The sequence below is a fragment of the Rutilus rutilus genome (assembly GCF_951802725.1).
Source record: "Rutilus rutilus genome assembly, chromosome: 14".
Classification (NCBI taxonomy): Eukaryota; Metazoa; Chordata; class Actinopteri; order Cypriniformes; family Leuciscidae; genus Rutilus; species Rutilus rutilus.
The window spans coordinates 11,465,442-11,490,900 of NC_140219.1; the positions used below are offsets into that span (position 1 = coordinate 11,465,442).

At 38.7% G+C, this 25,459-nt stretch overlaps 1 protein-coding gene across 4 annotated transcripts in view; it reads right to left on the bottom strand.

Moving 5' to 3' along the window:
* atp8a1 (ATPase phospholipid transporting 8A1) overlaps positions 1 to 25,459 on the bottom strand; it is a 134,271-nt gene that overhangs the window by 23,523 nt on the left and 85,289 nt on the right. For all 4 annotated transcript variants that reach the window (XM_084429881.1, XM_084429879.1, XM_084429880.1 and 1 more), the window contains 6 exons: positions 24,596 to 24,660; positions 18,840 to 19,012; positions 15,940 to 16,123; positions 13,184 to 13,294; positions 4,426 to 4,500; positions 2,673 to 2,795 (listed from right to left, as the gene is read on the bottom strand). In XM_084429881.1, the coding sequence (XP_084286007.1) occupies positions 2,673 to 2,795; positions 4,426 to 4,500; positions 13,184 to 13,294; positions 15,940 to 16,123; positions 18,840 to 19,012; positions 24,596 to 24,660 (731 nt within the window). The remainder of the gene's footprint in view (positions 1 to 2,672; positions 2,796 to 4,425; positions 4,501 to 13,183; positions 13,295 to 15,939; positions 16,124 to 18,839; positions 19,013 to 24,595; positions 24,661 to 25,459) is intronic.

Here is a 25,459-nt window from a genome sequence, read left to right on the forward strand (position 1 = left end):
GTCCTGTTACTTTATCCTCTACAGTAAAAGACCTGGGTGTTATACTAGACTGCAACCTGTCTTTTGAAAATCATATTTCTTATGTTACAAGAACAGCCTTTTTCCACCTTAGAAACATTGCTAAGCTACGTAATATGCTATCAGTTTCTGATGCAGAAAAGTTAGTTCATGCATTCATGACCGAGACTAGATTACTGTAATGCTTTATTAGCTGGTTGTCCTGCATCCTCAATAAACAAGCTACAGTTAGTCCAAAATGCCGCCGCTAGAGTTCTTACTAGGTCAAGAAAATATGATCATATAACACCAATTTTATCATCACTACATTGGTTACCTATAAAGTTCCGTATTAATTACAAGGTATTGCTACTGACTTATAAAGCCCTAAACGGCTTAGCTCCAGTCTATTTAACGGATCTTCTATCGCCCTATAATCCATCGCGCTCTTTAAGATCACTAAATTCAAGGCTTTTGGTCATACCTAGGATATCCAGAACCACCAAAGGAGGGAGAGCATTTTCACATTTGGCTCCAAAACTCTGGAATAGCCTTCCTGATACTGTTCGTTGCTCAGACTCGCTCTCCCAGTTTAAAACTAGATTAAAGACGCATCTCTTCAACCAGGCATTCATATAATATTTTGAATCTTACAGTTAAATCTGACCTCTAGTTCATAAACGCCAGAGGAGAACTGGCCCCCGACTGAGCCTGGGTTCTCCCAAGGTTTTTTTTTTCTCCATTAGGTCACCTGATGGAGTTTTTCGGTTCCTTGCCACTGTTGCCTTTGGCTTGCTCAGTTGGGGATATTTGGGGATATTTAATTTAATTAATCAATCAACAATACTATTGATCAGCATTACCAAACGTGGACGTTTTCCACTAGAAACAAACATTGATGTATTATTTTAATTTAATACTGTGAAGCTGCTTTGATACAATCTGTATTGTGAAAAGCGCTATATAAATAAACTTGACTTGACTTAAATGTGGTTGACAATGTGAACGTAGCCTTAACCAACAAAAAGTGTCTGTTCTGTAACACAGATGACGTAGAAATCTGAAACAGGGAGGTTGCACGTCTCTGTCTAATGTCTCCAATAAAGTCTATATGAACACTTCTATTTGTATCAGATTTTTACTTAAATATATAAATAGTAAAAGAAGAGAGTTTTTGTAGCAGCCATAATTGAGATCATGCACGTATTGCTCTATATAGAAACTTAATTTTTGATCATAAAAAAAGCAAAAGAAGCTTTGGTTCACAAATCGGGCAGTGCTATTCCACAGATGATTCCATTACTGTCCTCTAAATGACCACTAACTCTGTCTTTACTTCTTTTTTCCAGGCACATCTCTTGGTTCTTATTGTTCCATTATAGAGAAAATAAAGTAGTCTATTATGATATATTCAATTATATAATATATACACAATTAACTTTTTTTGAGATCAAGATCGTGTTCGGTTACTGATGATTCTACTTTATTTGACTATTTCCAGGCTTACTTTTATTGTATATTATAGTCTTTCAAATTAAAGCTTTTTTTCCCATTGAACAATTAAAGTAAGAATTATGGTGTCTGTGTTACAAATGGCCAGTAAATCTGTCTCTCGCTCTCTCTCCCTCCTGACCCCAGGGGCTGTGTTGTGTGTAATCCGTGTCAGTGTAGTGGTAAATGGGTCTCCACGCCTGTGGAGCAGGGCTGTGAGGTGACACCAGCGCAGACACGCCGGGCTGAAGACCAGACAGCTTTATTAACACAGAGAGACGCAAAGCCGGCAGTCACAGACACCTAGAGAGGATGGAAATATACTTGTCCTATATAGACTTAAGGCATCTGAAAGTGAGGAAGAATGCTGAAGGATTTGCACAAAGAAGATCTATTATAATTTGACTAGGAAACATCTACAGTAGCATCATAACATCTAAAATGGGTGAATGTCTTAAATACTTGATTATAACTTTCATTAAAAACATTATTAATACAAATAATGCTTAACAGATCCAGTAACTGTTCATAAAAAGTAGCAATGTGATAAAACTTTGACTCTTCTATTCTCATACACATTCACGTTTCACACATTACAGAGTCGGAGATCATAATTTTGAAAGACTAAATCAGGAGTATCCTCATATGCAAACATATTAAATACTGTGGATAAAGCTTCACATTCGTACTGGCTTGAAAGAGTTTATGACCATCTAAAAAGGGAGATGAACACTGAAAGACATCTCAGATAAGTAGAAAGGCTGACAGAGAGGGAGTGTTTATGGATGCATAAACCAACATGGTCCTGCTGTTGACCTGCTTTTTTACGGTGTGGAAAGTTGTAACAGGATCTGTTTGTTCAGTGGTGTTTTTAGCCTGGGTGCCAAACTGTTCACCAAACACAGGTCAGCAAAGTGTACTACACAGCATGACCTGTCTTCAGGGTCATCATCATCAATGAAAATTCACAAAATCACTAGCTTATTACTTAAACATTTATTTAGATTCATTACCTCATGCTTTATGTTTTAAGAATCTTTAATACATTACAATAAATAAATATGTTTATCTGGTATTTAAATCATTCCCCAATCAATGCTCTGTTAATCTCTTCAGCACAATCACTGATGGAGATTCAGCTAAACTTAGATTTACAGGGCATGCTTTTTCGCTTGTGTATTTACCTTGGTGTTAAAGCCCATTGCATTCTGGGAGGTTTTGTAGAGTTCAGGGTATTTGAGCATGTTCTCTTTCCTGCAGGAGCGCTCGAAGATGCCAAGAGTCAGAGGAGGCAAAGCCGTAAAGATCTAATAAATACACAATAACAGAAAATTTAAGAATTTAAAAGAAATATGATGAGGTCCAAAAATCACATTACAAATCTGGAAACTAAACAAATTAAACAATGTTTAATCATGCAAATAAGATAATTTATAATGAAAATAAATTGTACTCTTTTAGAAAAATGTAAAACAGTAATTCATTAGTGGTTTCAGACTACTGTTTTTCCCCCGAGATGATATCCTAGAATATTAGTCAAAAAGTTGTCAATGAATGAATGAAAACCGAAAACTTAATGAATGTATGAAAGAATACGGAATGAACTAATGAAAGAAAACTGAAGGAATGCATGAAAACTAAATAAATTAATGAACGAATGAAAGAAAACCGAATGGACAAATGAAAGAAAATCACATGAATGAAAACCAAATAAATAAATGAAAACCTAATGAATGAATGAAAACCAAATAAATGAATGGATAAATAAATTCCTCCCCAAAAATAAACACCTAAAAATTCATAGCAGTCAAAAAGGACAATTTCCCAGCCTGAGCACCAGACATTTTCCCTTGTCTGTCTTTTTCGTTTGCTTGCTTGGTGCAGCTCAATGAGCATGTAACTTTCTGGCATTTATCATATTTGCGCTCCCCGCTCCATGTGCAAAAATGATTCTGAACGAACATCTGCCGCTGTGCCTGCAGCCTGTTAGCAGATCTCCTGGATGCTTTCATTTATCTGCGGTGCTCTAACGTTTCTGCATGCAGCAGCTGTTGAAAGCGAGAGGGGTGGTATTATGGTCCAGAGAGGGCTGCGGGGTCAGCTGTAAGTGTCTCTCATTGGCCCAGCTGGAGCTGCCTGGCTGTGGTTGACATGGTCTGCTGGGCTTCTCCATTCAGGGGTGGTTTCGGCCTGTTGCATCCAACAGACCCCCTCTGACGTGATGGAATTCCTCCTCTCTCAGATAAAGAGAGAATGCACCGGGCCGAGTTGTTACGGGCCTCACAACGGCAATGATCCATTACATGGGTCTGATGGGAAGCCGTGTTCAAATTTTGTTCTTTGTTCAGGCGTAAAGAAATCATTTCTCGGGACAATCAGCGAGTCGGGTGGCTAAGTCCTTTTTCCTGCTGCGTATCTTCAAGTGTTTATGCAAGATGGAAAAATGTACTCCACCCGAAGCGTTTTTTTCTCCTGAATAACTTCCCATCCTGTTGAAAACATGTTAATTAACAGCATCAATTCCTATCACTAAACCCTGAGGCAGCCCAGTTCATCGGACTCCACCCAAACGGCCATGTGTGTGTATTTAAATGTGGCTGGATTCAACCTGCTCCTTTATCATCCACCGCTGACCTGTTTAACGCAGTTCTTTCGGGCATGAGAGTCTGTTGTTGCAGCACATTCAGGACATAGTTCTGAGCACGGAGGGAATATGGACTTGACAAGCGGTCATAAATAAGAGGGAGATTTTTCAGGATGGCGCTGACACGGGCCGCAGTAAAGGAGCCGTCTGGGGGTGCCGCGGCTAATGAGTTTCTTGCCTGAGCGAGACGGGGGAGGCGTTTTAACACATTCCCTCTCACAGTAATGAAGAGGGGAGAGTAAATCACACACACACACAGATGTGTGAACGCAAACACATGCACGGACTCTTACCACGTTGTACAGGCCGATGCACCAGCGCTCAAAGAGAATCTGACCGGAGAAGCCGTTCACAAACGCAAACCAGATCTGAAAGACAAAAATATAACACGATGGTAAATGACCCATGTCAATATTTAAAACAGGATTCACAGTTTTACTCTTAGGTAAAACGCATTATAACAGAAAAAAGAAGAAAATTACAAAAATGTTATAAAAAAAAAGTATATTTAATAATAATAACAACAACAATAATAATAATATTAAATTTTAGGAAATGAGGAAAAAAACATTCAAAAACAAGAAACAAAACCAGTCTTTTAGTACATGTATGAAATGCACTTAAAAAAAAAAAAGAAAAAAAAAAAGTAACTATATGCTTCCCCAGGTCGTCCTAAAGGAAATGGTAACATATTAAAAGGGCAATGACAGACCATATGATAATCATTACTACATAAATGTGTGACTAAAAGGTAAATATATACCATCATTAATCATATATTCCCCACTTTGTGCGCGCTTAACTCTGGCTCCTGGCCGATTTTAATTTAGGTTGATCGATGGCTGTTGTTTTCTGTGGGGCCTCTCTGTGCTCGAAATCACCCAAGAGAGAGCGATCTCTCATGAAACCGGCAGTGAACTGACCCCATCAGTCCTTTCTACAGTCTCATACACTGGATCACTGCAAATGGTTTGTTCCAAGATCAGTCTTGCAGGATAAATAAGCCAGTTTTGGGTCACTTTTTCATATATACAGTGGGGGCCAAAAGTCAGAGACCACTACTGAAAACAAGTACATTTTTATAATCGAATTTTTTTTTAAATAATTTGTAATACTTTTAAATTAGTAAGCAAGCAAGCAAGCAAAGAAACACAAACAACCAAATATAGACCAAAAAAAAAAAAATAAATAAATAAATAAATAATATATATATATATATATATATATATATATATATATATATATATATATATATATATATATATATATATATATATATATATATATATATATATATATAAAAATATATTCAATAATTTGTTTTTTGATAAATATTTAAATAAATAAATGATAAAAAAAGATTAATAGTCTACTATCATTAAGAACAGCTGTGAGATGATACATGTAAAAACAGTTAAGCTCCTGCTATAGCAAACATACTGCTCCGGTTTTCAAAACATCTAAACATAGAGAAGCTCCACTATCTTGTCATGCGAAGTCACAACCCGGACTTAACACATCATTACTCAGAGGACAGCCCTGGGCGTTAGCGCCGGTGGTAAGAAAGAGAGAGAGAGAGAGAGAGAGAGAGAGAGAGAGACTTCAACAGATCCCATGACTTCAGCCAGAGGGGATCAGAACAGCTCGTAACAGCTTTCCCACCTGATCAACCCCCAGTGTCTCATAGCAGAAACAACTGATCACAGATCAGACTTTCTATCACACAACACAAATTTAAAACTGTACAAAAGACTAGATAGATTTAACAATTTAAAAAAAAGGAAAGATGCGAGTTATTGGGTTTAAGGGTGGGCCAGGGAGAAGACCACAAATGAAAAGGAGAAGAGAGAAAAATGTATATCTAAACCATATGCCACGGAGATGGAGTTCATCACTTAATACCTCTATCAGTTTAACTAGTCTGGCACATAACTCTGTCATAGTCATCTAGAAACCGGAGAATGTGATAATATCACACAGCAGCTGTTGTAAAGACAGCAATTCAGAGTGGATAAAAGCAGTCATAATCAAAAATCCAGTTTCAGAATGGAAAAATGAAGAAAAATCAGATATGGCAGAACAAAGGGTCATTGGATATAAAATTTTAATAAGACAGTTCTCCAAAAAATTTAATTCTTTGATTTAATCACCATTTTACAATACTGTTCAAGTTTGGGGTCAGTACATTTTTTTTATGTTTCATAATACAAGTCTCTTATGCTTCCCAAAGCGGTATTTAATTGATCAAAAATAGAGTACAAGTATTGTGAAATATTATTACACATTAGTACATCATTTAAAAGGTAATTCATTTCTGTGATGGCAAAGCTGAATTTTCAGCATCATTACTCCAGTTGTCAGTGTCGCATGATCCTTCAGAAATCATTCTAATATACTGATTTGATGCTAAAAAAAACTGTTGAAAACAGTTGTGCTGCTTTATATTTTTGTGGAAACCAAACATTATTATTTTTTAGGATTCTTTCACGAATACAAAGTAGTGATGAGTGATGATACGGTACTCGAGTCAAAGCCCAAATCTTGAGCAGCACCGTTCAACTTTTGCTTTCTGCTCTGCTGTACTTTGGATCACATTTATTGTGAAAATCTCTGTGTGGATGTGTGTGTGAGAGGCTCGACTGTTGAGCAGACCCCAGGATTACTGCGCAGTGCCACGGCCAGGCGGACATTTCCTCGCTTCATTTAACTCCATTATGAAAGCGTGAATTGCTACAAATTTTGGGGGGGTTTGACAGGACCCCCTCCTACTGCAGCCCCCGCCGGTCCTCACACACACACAGCACATACACCAGCCCCTCATTTCATAGAGCGAGCCAAAGCATGAAAATGTTCCCAAAACAAATGTCTGTCACCCCTCCCCTCAGGCCGCATCGCAGAGAAAGAGAGAGAGGAAGAGAGGAGGATTGGCCGCACTCCCCCGATGCGACCCCCCCACCCAAGCCCACGCCCACCCGTTCCAACTCCCATTTTCCTTTCCATCAGGTGCATTCTACCGTGATATTGTTTTTAAAAGAGATTTGCTGCTTCGGAAAACCTATCGCACACAGCAACATGAATAAATTACCAATGTCACATCACACATTATGTTGTTTTCGTCCTCACAAGCAAATTCTGGACTTGAGAAATCCCTCACATACACAATTTGATCAAAGGCCACACGAAACACCACATAGTTGTGGCCAACAGCATGCTGGTAGTCAAACAGGTGGGTCAGAGAGCTGAATTAATGAGAGTCTGCTTCATTGAGGGGCTACGGGCTGCAGGATATTGTTGTGCTAAGTCAAAATAAAGCCTCTATTCATGAGCAGCAGTACATGCATATGAGAGAGCGTTTTGGCCTGGTCCTCTGGGTCCTGTGAGTGCCCCTCTCTCCAGCTTCCTTCAATGAGACAGATTCACTGATTTGCTCATTACGGAGCGAGGACATATTGTGGAGGGCTCTCTCTTTCTTCTCCTCCTCTGGCTCATTCAGAGTGGTTTGGCGTGGAGGTGTGACTGCCCTCTACCCTCCGCTGCACAATCTGAAAAAAGCGAGATGTGTGTGTGTGTGTGTGTGTGTGTGTGTGTGTGTGTGTGAGAGAGTGAGATCGTGTGTCCCCATGAGACTCGTCCAGAGGGGCTCTTGCCGTATTTTTCAGGGAATTTTTAAATCAGTGATTCCACCCCTGTCCTCTGTACAAGGTTGGGCGGGAAGGACCCGAAGGAAAAGAGAATAAGAGAAAGACAGCACCGCCAACAACTCCTTTACCATGTCTCTACTTGAAAATCCAGCTAAAACTAGCTTAGATGTGCTCTCGAGCATGGCAGCTGGTCCAGCTGGTGCGAATCTGGCAGACCTTAGACCAGCAATAAACAAGCTACTGCATTGTAAAAATCCCAGCTTGACCACTTTAAACTGGTATTAGCTAATTTTTTCAGTGGGTTGCTTATTCAAGACAGCCTGGTATCTCACACAGGTCCCCACTAGCTGGTATCCCATCAGGCTAGAAACCATAAACTCCCAATTATTCAAAACAAAGCTTCATAAAATATAAAAGGCAGCTACATATTTTCAAGCAGAAAAACACAATTTATACTGTGCAAGAAAAATATGCAAAAGGATATTATAAAAAGACAACAAAATCAAATAAATATTTCCAAGAAATTTGGTTGCACTTTAAATAAGGTGACAGTTACATTATACTTACTCAAATACTGAGTAATATTAATTACCTACTTAGTATAGTATATAGTGCTTAGTATAGTTACGTTTATGGTTAGTTACTTTTAATTATGCATGATTTACAGTTATTACTATATTAAGTACATGTAGTAACGTGTAACTACATCATCTTAAAATAAAAGGTTGCACTTTCAATGTACTTAAAGTGTACTCTCCCACAAAAATACTGAGTAGTGTAAGGTAACTACATGGGTTAAATTAGGGTTTAGGGGTAGGTTCAGGGTTAGTATCTAGTTATTACCCAGTTGGTGTCATTACCACAATAAGTACATAGTATGTTCATACGAAACAGGACTGTAAAATAAAGTGCTACCGGATTTTGTGTTGCCATTGTTCTAAAGCAAATAAATAAATACAAATTTGGAAAACACCTACTTTATATTTACTTAAAGACTAAGATATTTGTTCTTGGTGTAAAAAAAGAAAAGAAAAAAAGATAGCTGTAATTACAATAAAATAAATCAATAAATTCATGATTTCATGTCTTTTAAAAGTCTGTTAAAAGCAGAATGAAATAACAATGTCAAATTCACTGAATGTGAAAAGCACCAGAGAAACAAGAGCACACTAATCTTTAGACTTTTTGTGTTTGATCTTCCATTTTTGCAGTAGCTCTGTATATTTCTATGGCATCGCTGTTGAGTAATTAGCTGGTGAAGTAGATTTACTTGTAGAGCTAACGAAAGTTATCATGGGCATTGTAATGTTTGAAGCAGATGTCATAACAAATGTCAGTAGATGGGGAAGATTTTTAAGCTGTTCATTCATAAATCCGCAAGATCTTACCTTCATGCTGTGGAAATACAAACCGGAAGACAGAACACAATGAGCGCAGCGCTGAAAAGGGGCGGGGCTACATAAGGTCTATACATTTTGTGCAATTTTTCATGTACCACTAGCAATCAAAAACTCTCCATCCATTTATAATGTTACAAAACATTATTTCAAATAAAAGCTGTTCTTTTGAACTTTCTATTCAAAGAATCCAGAAAAAAGTATCACGTTTTCCACAAAAATATTAAGCAGAACAACTGTTTTCAACACTAATAAGAACACCAAATCAGCATATTAGAATTATTTCAAAAGGATAATGTAAAACTGAAACGTGGAGTAATAGCTGCTGAAAATACTAGCCGCAAACTTTTGAACAGTAGTATAAAACCCCAAGAATATCCAGAAAACCTAAGAAAATGCGGGTAAGACAATAAAGAAGGCCAATTGAATTGCAGAGTGACAGAAGAATCGAAAGAACCAGTTGGGTGTTTTATATTGATGGCACCAGTGAGACTGCCGCCTCTCAGGCCTGCAGTCTTTCTCTAAGCCTGCTGCTCTGCCTGAATGAGGCTCTTGTAATTACCTCAGAAATGCTACTTGTCCGTCAGCCCTGCTGGTGCCTGCTGAAGAGCTGTCAATCAAGCTCTCAAGAGCCCAGCAGGATAATGACAGCAAGCACAGCAATTTGGTTGTAAGAGAGGCTTTTTGCATGTCTCAAAGCAGCTAATCCAACCAAGTTTCTGAAATATTTTTTTCCCCCGTGTTAATTTTTGCTCATGTTAAAAGAATGCAAGACCACAAACCAGGGACTAAACAAACCAGCATGACAAATGTTTAAGTTAACCCAAACTTACAGTTTTTTGTCTGACAATGAAAGGAAGATCATGTGCCATGGTGTGCCACATGTGCCACATCTGGAACTTCCAACAAAACTTGGAATCTGGAACAATACAAACCATTCTAGAGCTCCGCTCCAAAACCTAGGGAGTTGCGTGCAGTCTACCGTCTACATAGACTATAAACTGATTTGAACTGTCTGAACACTGTTCATAAGCAGCAACTCTGTGCACCACCTTGATATGTTACTGTTCAAAAGTTTGGGGTCTGTAAGATTTTTTATATATATAAAAAAAAAAAAAAAAAAAAGCTCATCAAGAGTGAATTTTTTTGATAAATGTTGTACTATTTTGAGATAAATGCAGTCTTCATTGTCACATGATTCTTTAGAAATCATTCTGAATAGGCTGATTTGGTGCTAACTTTTTCTATTTTAATTATTCTGTAATGTTGCTTTTTGAGCATAAAAAAGATCTGCAAGGTTACAAAGCTCAAAGTCCAAAAGGAGATATTTTATTTAACAGAATCCCCTTTTCAAGAACTACAAGGAACGGCTCGTTTCGACTACAACGCGATTTTTGAACGAATCTTCTGAAGTCACAATGGTACTCATTTAAATAATCTCCACCCAAGGAATGCGCAAAAAAGGGGACGAGGCCTGGTTGAGCTGCATTACAGAAGACAGTGCTGTCGCCATGTTATAGTGTTATGTCAGCATTCATTTGTTTGACCTTCCTAAGGCTGATGAACTTTTCCCAAAAAGAGAACATTTGGACATTTCCCAAACAAGCGCTAAGAGGTGACAATCATAACACACTTGGCCAGCTAACCAATCACAGCACATTTCGTATTTCAGAAGGAGGGGCTTCATCGAAATCGGCTTGTGGAAAATAATGTGTTTTTTGAACAAGCAAGCATGAAAACATATTCTAGTACACCCCAAAAACAAAATCAAGACTTCATAAAAGGGCATAATAAGACCCCTTTAAAAAATGTCTGGTTACATTTTGAAATCGATTTTGTGCCAGAAATGCAGCTATGATGCCTTGAAATGACGTCTTGGTTTGTTTTGAATTCAGCAGGTGGACAACCCTTGATAAAGGTACTATAGCATATCGGACTTCAACACTGGATGGTTAAAAGAAATCTAAGATGCGCACATATAACCACACGTTGAGAAGGCTAAAATGGCCACTAACATCCTTATTTCACTTTCTTAAGGTTAAAATCTGGAAAACTTAGATGAAGAAAAGTCTTCACGGACTAAAATGTAAACCTATTAGCCAGACAAATGTATCCCTTTAACCGAGCCTTGGGAAGCAAGTGTCTTGAATGTCAGGACTTTACAAAACAGAGGTGTTTTTGGTGTGAGGCAAGGAAACAGTAAAGCTTTGGCCTATTATATTCGAAAAGCCCCTTATGGAGAGGGGGAGTGCATTTTCTGCTCATAACAAAAGATGGGTTGAGGAGGAGATACATTCACCTCCAGGAGCTGGGGTGCGCTGGGTGCTTTTCAGTTCTCTTGGAGATTCAAAAGCAGAGCTTAAAGAGAAAAGGACTAAAAGGAAAAGTGGCTAGAAGTATTCGGAGGGTGTGTTCGGGTAAGGCCATTTACTGGACGTAGTTGTTCCTGTGCCACTTCTTATGCAAATGAAGAAAAAAAGAGAAGGAAGGAGATGCTTGTTTCTTGATTGATGAGCAAGTGTGAAATGCGATCACAGTCAGAAATGTTTGTGTTCAAGGGGAACTTTCATTGTGGAACAAAATACACCAACCCCACGGCAAAACCCAAAAGAAAAGTACATGAAAGCCACCCTGCACGAATTGTACCAAAAATGTTTAAAATATCATATTCATTGAGCGATAATTGCTTACAGCTACAGGGCTCTGAGATTCCCACGGATTTAATCCACTGAATTTTAAAATAAAGGAAAAAAGCATCATGACTTCACTACATTTATGAACAAAGACCACAGCAGCTTCCCACATCTAAACAGCACAGAAGCGTGTAAACAGGAAAAAGCCTGTATCATTCAGTGAGGGCAGAAGAAATCAATGGTCATTTGAAGTCCTGATTCATCTCCTCATTCTTGTTCTCACAACCTACAGCAGCACTGGATGCCAACAGAGAGAAATCTAAGGGGCTTTTTCAGAGATTTACCACAGCACATAAAACAAAATCAAGATGAAGGGAAAAGGGTCCATGGGTCAAGTGGCACACAAGAGCAAAAGGGCCGAGGGGGAAAAAGATGGATTTTTGAAGTGCTCATGTTTCTGCTGGGATTGTAGCTCATGAATACTGGGTGCTGGTCTGTTTCAAATCTTAGTGAGTTGCCTAGAGAGGGAAGATTTTATGCAAGAATGATAAAATACATGGATAAAGCATCAACTGCACGGCTAATGTGAATGCTTTACTCTTTACTTTGTAGCATTAGAGATTAAAAGGTGTCTTGTATTTGTCCAGAAGTGAAGAGAGAAAAATGAAATTGCTCAGCAAGTTTATTCAAGCCCAAATAATATTGTAATTATGATTTTCAAACTCATAAGCCAACACCACCTAGGAAAATGCAACATATGATATTTACATCTGATCACATACTTTATATTTTGCCTGCTAGCATGACCAAAGGTCCATTTAATGCATTTCAGAGACCTTTGACATTAAATAAAGAGACTTAAATGGTCTAATGTTGCTTCCAGACCGTTAGTCTACTATTAACTCTTCTTTCAGCTCGAGGAAACCTAAAGCTTGTCCTCAAGGTGTAATGTCTCCTAAACCAAGTGTGTTATAGATCAAAACAGCCAAACGCCCCTCATGATAAAGCTGGTGCTGATAGCAGCCCTTTAACTTGTCAGGTCAGGTCTCTGAACCGGCTATCAGCACCAGGCCTGGAAACTGTCAAATACCATCAGAGATGGATGGCCTGTGGGCTTCACATCGACAGACCCCGCATTCCTACAGCAGGACGGAGACTCTCCACTACCGACATGCATGCAATGCCAGTTAATTTCATCAAAGAGTGGTCATTCAATCTCCTTGAAATAGGCATTAATGGTTAATGCAATAACAGGCATGGTGCTTAGTCATCCATTTTGTATGTTGCTTGAGATTGAAACAACATGAGAGTGAAGTAGAGAGTTTTCATTTTTAGGTGAAAATCATCTTAATTTCATATTGCGCGCAAAGACTTTCTTACCTCAATAATGTACAGCACAATGTTCTTGTAAAAGCAATACAGGATGCACTTGGCAACGCGGTTGTAATTCCAGGCACCGTGAACCAGCAGAAGATTCTTCAAGTACTTGAACTGTGAGAGAGAAGGGAGGACAGAGATAAGTTCATTAAGGTCTATCGTTTACACAAGATCTACAGTTCCACAGCCAACACAGAAAGCGCTTTTGGATTCGAAAATAGAGAGGCAATCTTATCCATGCTGGGTAACAGGAAGCCAGTTCATGGACAAGACTAACACTCTCTCACCCATATTCCAGGAACAATCTGTCTTGTAAGACTTTGTTAGTTGTTGAAAAGCAGAGGAAGAGAGAAAAGCTTTTGCAGCTTTACGAAAGAAAATAAAGTGATTTTCGGGCCACTACACAAAGTATTTTTTTTTTTAAATCTGCCTTATATTATAAAAAGTTTATCAGGTTGACCAGCTGGTCAATGAAAATTATTATAAATCTCCTCATCATGAAATCTAAGAAACAAAATTACATTCAAATGGTACGTAATCTAATCAGAACGGAACCCGACACCCAAACTGTAGATATAAACTGCTTAAATCATCTGGATTCTGTCAGATTTACTGAATATAAAGTGCTGCTTGTGTTGCTGTCACTGTGTTTAACTTTCACCAAGCCAGAAAGATGTCTTTTTTCAAACAGTCAGTGAGTAGTTCACTCCAGTTTATAATGTTGCTTCATAAATACTTATATTACAAAAGATTGTGTTGATAAATATATTTACAGAGCATTTCTGCAGAGTTTGGCACGCTACATGCCAAAAACAGGCTCAGCACCAAAACACCACTTTTGCTTCACAGCACAATTCTGCTTAGGTGGAGAGAGTGAATACTGCGTGATTTTACATGCAAAACAATATGCAGAAAATTCATAAAATCGTCAAAATCACTAAATAAGCCCCCCTAATGCTGATAAAGATGTTTACATGTAGAGCAAAATCAGGATACTGGGGATAAATCTATACAAATTGTTTTCAGTTTATGAAATTGAACCAATAAAAGAACAACCGACATGCTATCAGTTGCAAAGTGTAACGGATGTATGTTTGTGCATGTTAAACACACACTATAACCTATTGCAGACATAAATGTGAAATGCAAACAGCTGAACTCGTACAGGTGCTCAAGATTAGGGGCTTACTGGACCCTCCATGACAGTGTAAACAAGTAATGTGTTGCATGTAAACATGATCAAAGGTGCTATCGTTGTCTAGGGATGCCATGTTTTATTTCCTCAAGAGCACCCTGAATGTGACAATGCTATAAACATCATTCCTGTAAAACAAACAGCTGGGTCACTCATACGAAGGCAGGAACAGCAGGGTGGAATGTAAGGGGTATGGAGGGCCTTTGAGGGGCACAGGGGTTGTTTGACCTCTGGATGTGAGGAGAGCGAGTTGATGACAGACAGACTACAGTGGAGTCTTAAATTCTGCTGATCTTTAGAGGGCCTGACATGGGGTTGAAGCACAGGATAAAGAACTGCAGTGTTCCTGCGTACTGATTTATCCATCACATAAACAATATAATCACATCTTCAAAGCACACCCCAAACAAAAATAAAGACCCGGGGTTCAACACAAATGACTAATATAGCAGTGATGGTGCAGCACCAGTAGTCTGTGAAAGAGATTACATACATACATGTATACATGTATACATACATCCTGGACATAACATCACAACAATTCTTTCATAATTTGAGCCTGATGAATCTTGACATTGACATCTGTATATGCGCACACACACACACACACACACACACATTCATATATACATACCCTGTATATATGAATAGTAGATAGTAAATAGTAGACATAGTATGTTTATGATCTTCATCTAGTTTAACAACTGATGAGAAGCAACATTGTGAAAAGCCTTACAGTGCAAAACAACACTGGATTAAGATGGTGCATGCATACTAGCTGACAGTAGTGTATATAAAAGTTTGACGTCTGATCCAGCACATCACATACGAGCCATTTTGCTGGAAGGCAGTTCAGGTGACTTTCTGTGAACCTACCCGCATTCCCCAGCACCTCCACCCACCACTACCTACAATATGACTAGGGCACTTAAGAAAAGACAAGATGCTTTCTTGAGTAATCCGATGCATGAGGCCAGTAAAGGCACGGCTCGAGGCAGTATAGAAAAACAAGTGTGAGGAGGGATGTTTCCACGAACTGCACAAAACAATGTGACACAAGGGAAAAAGATAGAGAGCGATGTTGACAGCGATCCGCGACACTTGAGCTCTTCTTTTGCTTAACGAACAATGAAGATTATGCTGTATCAAAATCTGTGAATTACAAAACATCTTTTAATTAAGTTTACATAAGAAGGACAGGTCTCGTTTCGCCGTCAGTAGGGGTTTGAGTAAGAGAACACCCCAGCTATGTAAACTGATCTGACCGACCTGTTTTGGGATCTCATATGAGCCACAGGTTTTAACCTTTCAACCTAGATTCATAATCTAGAGCCAGATTCATTTTCTGGGAGTCGCATAGTAGTGACATGAGACAGAAGTGTTAGTTTACATGGGGAACAGATTCCTGCTTCAGTTTTAGAAGAATTTATATATATTTATATAATATACACACACTTTTTATTTTATTTTCTAAATAATTTATAATTTCTCAGTAATTTAAATTTCATTGTCGTTTTTCTTATTCTTTCTTCCTGCAGGTATGTGTAATTTGATGGTTTCTCACCTGTGCAATAGAGTAGTCTGATGAGTTGGCAGCCTGCAGTCCTTCATTTCCAGAGATACCAACACCCACATGGGCGGTCTGGATCATGCCCACATCATTGGCTCCATCGCCAATGGCCAGAGTGATCACTTTCACCTGTTTCTTCACCATCTCAACCACCTCAGACTTCTGCAGAGGCGAAACCCTGCAAATAAATAAATAAAAAATAATAAAAAAAAATTGGGTATTTACAACATAATTGCGTATTTGCAATGGTCCCTTTAAAGAGGGATCTGAAGCAATTTTTCTTGTTGCCAATTATTAGTGCTGACAACCATATGATTTCTTAGCCGTGTGTTGCGACCTCAACAGCTGTCGTCACATCTCAACGTCATATGATGAATTTGTCTCTTCAAAAAGAGAGGTTAAAAGAGGACTGCAAACTCTCACACTAAAATTCACTGCTCAAATTGTAAATTTGCACCTAAAATGATTGCTTCTGGTCACCATTTAGAAACTTTCCCATCGTAGTCTTTCGAAAGAAAAATGAAACCCTTTTTTTAGTCTTTAAAAGGGGAGAAAGATATAAAAAAAATTCTATTTGAATACATATTTGAAAATGTAAATTTATTCCAGTGATAGCAAAGCCAAATCTTTCAGCATCATTATTCCAGTCTTCAGTGTCACATGATCATTCAGAAATCATTCTAATATGCTTATTTGCTGCTCAAGAAACATTTCTTATTATTATCGGCGTTAAAAACAGTTGTGCTGCTTACAGTTTTTGTGGAAACCATGATACATTTTCAGAATGTTTAGGATTCTTTGATGAATAGAATGTAAAAAAACACACACAAAAAAAACAGCATTTATTAGAAATATAAACTTTCTGTAAAAGTAAAGTTTTTACTTACACTTTCAATAAATTGAATGGACTTTGCTGAATAAAAGTATTTCTTTCTTTAAAATAATTGGAGTGTGTCCCCTATTCATTCATTTGTGATAGATTTGTAAAATATCACTCTGATTCACTAATTAGTCATTTGATATTTTTTTTTTTAGGGGGGACTGAATTAAAGGAACACGTGACTCACAAACTGAACATTTCTATAGACTGCAAGCAAGTTTTACACTAGTTCTGCAGATATTTCCAGCTGTTTAAATATTTTAGAGAAACCAGAAAACTTGAAAAATGTCTATTTACTATAGAAAGTTCCAGGACTTTTCCAGGACTTATTCATTTTCCAAGCCTGGAAAAAACAAGTTGGATATTTCCAGGTTTTCCTGAGTGTAAGAAACCTGACTATAATATTTAGAAACGGATGAATCCACACCTTAAAGATGCCCCAACCAGGCTAATCTGCGATTAAGAAGATGGCCGACCTGAGCCCAGACTTTTAAAAAACATATACAAATGTTAGCAGCGCATTACAGTACTGCATCATCCATGTCAGCAAATTAAATTAAGGTCTCGCTTTTGGCTAGAAAAGCTCCTCAGGGGTTTTACCCTGGCTTAACATTCATAGGTCATCCTATAAGCAATGAACGTAGAGTGATGTAAGACTCTCCAGTGAACCGGAGATTGCTGACGATATAGCAGGAGACCTCTAGAGTCAGTTTAACGTTTATTCATCAACAGGCACAAATCTGTTCTCCTCTGGACACCGTGTGGCTGTCCGTCTGTGTGTGTGTGTAGTGAGCAAAAGCAGAGCGGATAGATTACATCACGCATTGCATAATGGCTGTGACACCTGTGGTGTGCGTTGTTTCTGGAAATTGACACTGATTTTTGGCAGATCCTTGTCACGCTCAATTGGTTCCTCATATGTTTCTTTCTCTGTGTAGTGTTTTTTTGGAATGGTTCATTCTAGTCTGCTAACACACAGTTTACCTTTGTAGTCAGAATGTCTGTCAGATATTCACAATCCACCATTATAAAAAAAATAACACTCATTAGTAAATTGCTGCTTTGAGAGCTAGTATAATTATGTTTATTGGGAAGGTTGTGACCTAAAGGAAAGGTAATTTGTTCCTTAAACAGCGCAGCGGCAATTCCCTGTAATTGTCTGCCAGTCACTTGATGTTTTTGTAAGTGTAAAAAAATGGCCAGTGATGCCGTCAGTTCCCCGGAGGGCAAAAAGGGTTATTAACCTACAAAGATTTTTACACCCACCTGTGGAATAGTAATAATTTAAGGAGAGAGTGACAGTATAACTTCCTGTGTATTTTGGTTCAACAATGGAAACATTTAAAACACATCTGATTACAGAGAACTGTTTTAATAATTGGACATTTTCATTATAAAACTACATATACATATATGTATATGAAAAAAAACCTAAGCATAATTTCACAAATTTTCCCTCTACTTGGACCCTGGAATAATACCTCTTGCTTTCATTTGTAGCAATAGTTAAAACTGAAAAATGTTTTAAAACTTTCTGATGTCAAAGACAATCAAATACAATGATGCCCTTGTGGTGGACCTCCTTCATAAAATATAAAGTGAGCTTGACATTTTCATGCTGCAAAAGCCATTCACATTGTGTGTGAAAAACATTTATATGCATTATATTTTTTAAGAGTCCAAAATTTAATTATTAACTTTTATTTGGCACTGTACTTAAGCCAAAAGAAACTGAAATATTATCTGGATAATATTTACTTTCAAGTACCCACTTAAGTTCTATGTTTTTTTATGCCCAATATTAAAATATAAAAGAAATATCTCAATTCAAATGTAGTTGTATTATTTGTACAGCACTTAATCTTTTTTCTCTTACATTTTTCATGGACCCCCATTTGGAAAACCTCTGGCTCAATGGATCTTTAAAATTTGTTGTAATACTCTGTAAGCGTTCGTTACTGTTAGTAGTTATTGCTTCTGATTTTCAGCTCATTCTCCAGGTACAGTTACATACCTGCAGCATATCACGGCCTTGCAGGAAAGAGCCAAATCCAGGAAATACTGGCGTGCCCCGAAAGTGAGGGCGTACTTCAGCGTCTTCCCATCTATGATGAGAGCGAAGTCGTTTTCCTTGTGCAGAGCATCTCCCAGAATGCCGCAGTGATGGCTAAGGGTCTCCCTGGTACCCTGCACACAAACATGAACAGAATAACGTATAATATTGATAAACATTTCATGCGAAATGACATTATTACAATTGTATAACTGACTAAATCAGCCGGAATGTAAATATTTCTCTGAAACCCGTGCAACTCAAAAGAATGAATTCATTATGATAGGGATTTGTAATGCAATAAATCATAAAACTGGTCAGCGATGTCTGATGAGAAACCACACATGAACACTAGGATAATTTCCCCCTTTTCTTTTTCGACGCCAAGGTAATCAATCCAAATAATAACATGGGATTTTGCAAGCAGAGTACCAGACACTTTTGCACATGGGGTTTACGTCTGTTTATTGTCAATGCACAGGGCATCAAAGTGAGAACGCACATACGGCACGCTTCATTACGGAGAGAGTAAAGCCAAAGCTGGGTGTGATGGTTCGTTTGTTAGAACAAGGCCTTTCAATGGCCATGACCAGGAAACACAACAGCATGGGAATTTACCCTGAGCACTAGCAAAGCTGCAGACCTCCCTCTTCTCGCGCTCACGTTTTGTTAAAGCAATCGAAGAGAGCATGCGTCTGGGTTTAGGGGTTATTTTAAAGGAATGTTCTGTCCCAGCTGCATGGGCTCAAATCGGGAGCCAGGAATATTTCTGTGTGTTGATTAAACCTGGAAGATCTTAATGAACACTGACTGGGCCAAAGAAAAATTGGGATCTTTGACTTGACCTGACTGTTGTTTTAGACGAAGTTTTAATGGCGAAAATTGTACTTTCAGCAGAAAATATACCTCGTAGTAAGAAGCTGTTATTGTAAGGATTCGGGACGTGTGGGAGGACGCTTCTTTGTTTGGATTAGGAATGCTGCTGTACTTCATATAAATTTCCCATAAAATCACACATCTGCTGCCTCTCATGTGCTGGAACGATAGGGCACTCATAAAATGATCCAAATTCCGGGTGTAGAGGGAACACCTCACACCGTATCTGGACACAACTACAAAAAAAGAGATTTCCCCTACATTACCAATCAGCAGGTCTGACACGGTGTCTACACCGGACGCGACAAAGCGACTTTTGCAAATGCATTTGTTCTTCGTGCTTGAAGTACATCAGAAATAGAACGAGGCATCAGTTTACTGTCGGGAATTTGTTATGTTGCATCTAGTGTAGACAGAATCACTTATTATAATGGGTTCTACTTGCGTCTGTTGCGTTGCGCCACTCGCTCCTGGTGTAGACACGGTCGATGAGTGAATGTGAATCATTACAACAGAAATTTTGTCTTTCCTCAGGGAGGCTGGTCCTCACAGCTTTAAATCCCTGAGCATTCATTCGTTACATTTATATAGCACTTTTCTAGGTACTCAAAGCGCTTTACAAGGAAGGGGGAATCTCCTCAACCACCACCAATGTGCAGCATCCACCTGGATGATGCGACGGCAGCCATATGGCAGCTTACTGGTGGAGAGGAGACAGTGATGAAGCCAATCAGTGTATGAGGATGATTAGGAGGCCATGATGGACAGAGGCCAAGGGGCAAATTTGGCCAGGATGTCGGGGTTACACCCCTACTCTTTTTCGAAGGACATCCTGGGATTTTTAATGACCACAGAGAGTCAGGACCTCGGTTTAACGTCTCATCCGAAGGACGGTGCTCTTTGACAGTATAGTGTCCAGATCACTACACTGGGGTGTTAGGTCCCACACAGACCACAGGGTGAGCACCCCCTGCTGGCCTCACTAACACCTCTTCCACCTCTTCTTCTTTAAATCCCTGAGCATTGTGGGTAAACAAACTTGTGCATGTCTCTAACTGCAGCTCCTGTTCAACAGCGGTCTAACATGTTTCTGGCTTCACATTCCAATTCAGTGAAGACCACGACACAAACAAACCCTTCTGTATCCGAGAGATAAAATAACTAATAAAAGCAGGTTTATGCAGAGCAAACAGGAGCGAAGGCTGAACAATTCAAAAGAATTTCGAATGTCTCACAAATAGCCCAGGATGTCAGAGCGTTTCTCTTTCAGTCTCATAGTTTAACTAACTTTAACTCACTTGTTTCGATTCTCTTCAGACTTTTTCCCCACTGTTGACATTTTTTAAACCTAGCTATCTAAATAACATCACATTTGGCTTAATGAACCAGACATTTAAAGTTAACTTTATCGTCCCTTAAGTACGCAGTAGAAATCCACAGAAAATATGACCAATACCAAAAAGCTGCTGATGTTACAGAACATATACACACACACATATATAAATGCAGAAATTAATTAAATTAAAATTAATGTTATTTTTGATAGCAGTGTTATTTTAAAAAGTTATTTATTATTATTATTAAAACACTAAAAACTGCAATGGTGAAAGATGGAGATATACTGCTGCTTTTGACAAAGATCTAAACCTTAAATTAGGCAGAAACTAAATACCAAAGTTAAATACCCACTATTGGATGATACATGATAAATGACAAAATAAAGCAAAACAAGACAAAACAACCCCCAAAAGACAAAAAAAAAAAAAAAACAGGACACGAAACAAGACAAGCACTGTGAGAGAATGTATCCTGCCCTTTCCAGGGTCCGGTTGGGTTTTTAGCACATGCAGGGAGATCGCATTATAGATGTCTAACAGTACTATGTTCAATGCTGATGATCACCTGAATGTATGTGTGCATGTGTGTTGAGGAGGGCAGATGCCTAAGGGTAGTGAGATTACACCTCGGGGACCAATCAACATTCCCCTGGCATAACAAGACTCTGAAACCCAAGCTCAAAGGAAATATTTAGAGAGAGAAGCCAAGGGTTTAGAGAGAGAGAAGCCTCAGGTTTCAGAGAACAAGAGAGAAGTGCAGCTGTAAGAGCTTCTCTAATATGTGGCCTTCATTCCATAGGTGTCCTCGTGTGTGTATATACTATATGTAAGTCTGCAAAAGTATAAGATCAGATGATAAGATGGCTTATGAAGACTAATGAGAAGACAATGTCTCCATTTCCTCACAAGTCGCCATTTCCCAGTCTCCACTTAGGAAGCCCGGATTAAACAGGTCTCTGTGTTATGGTTGTGCGAGCATACCAAATCGTGATGACTCAAGAGTGTTTGCTTTGCAAGTGGGCAGAAGGCATCAGAGGGATATACAGTGCATGAGCGCTTCTACACACTGCCAAGATCCAGCAGATAACAGTTGATTTAGGCGCTTTGAAAAGCCTTTTACAGAAATGCCTGAATCTAAATGGCAGAAACAGCTCATCAGGGTTATGACTTGTTATTGTTCTCTCATGACTTATAGATAAAAATATTTTAAAAACAAAACTAAGTTGAGATCACAATAAAATTGTGATCAACAAAATAACTTTGAGCACAAGGAAATTTATGTTGAGATAAACTTTTAAATTTGAGATTAACTTTTTTTTTTTAATGAGATCGCAAGAAAATTAAATCGAGATCTTGAGAAAACAACTTCTATTGTTAAGAATGAATGAAAACCAAATAGTGATAACGACAAAAATTATTTTGCAAGCACAAATTCGGTGTGGGCCCATCAACTAGCAACCAACAGTAATCGCTTTCAGCAACCTGTAAAAGGGCTGAAATTAAATTATGACTGTACTGGTTCATGAAACTCACTAACATTATAAATGGACTTCAAAAGAGGACAAATTAAAAGCTATAAAAGGCAAGAAAATTGTTCTTTTAAATGAAAGTAAAAGACACGCTTTGTGCTTTGCAGTATCTCTATTTTTACCCCCATTTCTTTCCTCCTTTGTACTCTTCCACAATCTCTCCATTCTCTCAGCTTATCTGCAAACCATAGCTCTCTTTCATCTGGGAGCAGCAGAAAGAACTGCGGTCTGCCGCATATTTAATGTGATTATTGAGTTACTGTTCTTTGACCTATCCCAAAGTGCCTTGCATTTTCCTCCACTGAGATAATGAACCCCACTCAGACGTCCGGTGAAGAACTCAACCCCTCTCTCCGGGCCGGATGACTGGGTTCCTTCATCCATCTTGTTTTCCTTAATATGTTGAATCTGTTAAACGCAAAAAAACAAGAGAAGGACCGAGGGGAAGGGAGGTGGACTGTTTTCTCCTGCAATGTGAGAGCACAGTGAATCCCACCACTGCCGGACCTCTGAGCGCTCAGAGAATTCCTCCTTGTTTTCTTTTCGTGTGTTGTATAAGCGTGTGCATATGCATGGGAGACCAGGCGCTGACATTTCAAATGGCGGCTGTCTGCTTTATGGAGAACGCCTCTTATTTCTCTCCCCTTTTTCTTTTGCTCCATCTATCACGATAAACGGCTGTTTGACAGACTGAGAGACGTCCGTCATCGCCTAAACCCCACCCCCCCGCAGCGGGACTGGCCCCACCCGATCAGGGGTTACGTTGCATGTGCGCAAGCAGCGTGAAATGGTTTCTAGAGCCCTTAACTTCCACATACAACAGACAAGACCCTCCCTGCAGGGGCCAGCTGACCTGTAGGGTGAAGGTGAGCACGTTTCAAATGGTTTCCTTCTTTTAAAGCGGATGGCTTTTCGGTTTCATAGTCAACAGAATAGATTCTCCCATCAGGGAGTTATTGGCCTGTACCGCGTGCATGTGTGTATATGAAAGAGGGTCCCAAACCTCTGTTTTAAGTACAAGGCCCCTTCCCGTCTTTTAAATGGCTCCTTGCGGTGCAACCACATCCTCTCTTTCCTATAAGCTCCATCTGAACAACAAATACAGCGAGGTCCCAAAGTAATAATGGAAACAACGGAAACAAGCAGAGACGGTCTCAAAAATGTGTGCATTGTGTTCATTCACTATTGAGGCGGGTGAAATCTATAGCTACTGTATGCGGTTTTGCCGACAGTTCGAGGATCCACAGGCGTTACAAGGTTTACTCACAAGCTCTATTATAAAGCTATTTAGTATTAAGTTCTATTCAAGCTCTGGAATAAAGTATAGGCAAAAAAAAGAGAAAAAGTTAAAGCAGCCATTACTCCAGACCTCAACGTCACATAATTCTTCAGAAATCATTCTAATGTGCTGATTATCATAAATTTTGAAAAAGTTGTGCTATTTAATATTTTTATGGAAACTGAGACTATTTTCATTAGAATTAGACTATTGGTTTCTGTCACTTCTGATAAATTTAATTCCATCCTTGATGATTAAAAGTATTCGTTTTTTAAAAGAAAATTACTGACCCAACTTTAGACCAGTAGTCTAACATAAAACAAACTATAATATTTTGAATAAAATAAGTAGCACTTTTCGATCAAAATTATACAAATGCAAAAAAGCAGCATTTACAGTAGTGCTCCAGACTTTTGGGCCCCACTGTAACACTTTGTTAATTTCTTTCAGAAAAAAAGTAAGAGAGCAAAGACAGAAACCGGAGGGGAATGCTTTGGATGAAAACTCAAAGCAAAATCTATAACTGTTCTGGAAGAGAGTCGCACTGGGAATTATGTCACATGCTTTGATGTGCGGGGGGCCCTGAAGTGATCCGTCAGCTGCCGTGTCTTTTCATCTCTTCTCAGAGCTTGCGTTATAAATGGTGACATGTAACTGGTTTTTCAAATAAACATACACCTCTGACTCAATACTCACATCCAGGGTGTCCTCGTTTATCACCAGCATGCCCATGTTCTTCGTGAGCAGTTTGCAGGAGTGTCCTACAAGACAAAAAAAAAAGAAAACTCATTACTTAAACCTCTCACTAAGCCTGAAACCATATGGTATGTTTGTGGGGAAAAAACACCTCGCTTGGCATTCGAACAAATGACGAATGGTTCGCCGCAACGTAGTATTTTAGCAATACATCAACATTACAAAGATATGCGATGTGTAACCACAGAAACAGATGAAAGAAATGACTAATTGAGGAGTGAAAAGCACATATTGTGATTAAAGTTTACAGCAGACCTGAGTTTAAGACTCCCACATTGCATTGGTTTTAACATGCTTATTCGCTGTTCGTATGAGATCACAACTGGAAAGCTGACAGCAGGCTGATAAAAAAGCACGGCATCCCATCATCCATCAGGATGTGTCTAAACAACATAAAGGGTGGAACACGTCCACTTGAGGTTTAATAGGTTGCCGACACCTCAATATTTGGGGAGCGATGTCCACAGGGAAGTTTATGTGTGTGTGCTTTTAGATGGCAAGAGTCACTGGAACACTAGTCTTAAATAAGTGTTACTGTCTAAAAGCAGTAGTTAACTTAAATTGCATCAAGTAATTACGTATCGGACTGACCTAATGTCTACTGCCCACCAAGGCTACTCACTGACATGTAGCAATAATGACTTGATCTTGGAAGCATCAAGAAGACTGGGTTAGAGATTATAAATAAATTAATAAATGTTGCTGCTGTCATGAACTTTACACCATGACATTATATAAAGCCACAGAATAAAAGAATAAAAAAGGTCATTTAGATTTTACAGTATATCTCACAATTCTGAGAAT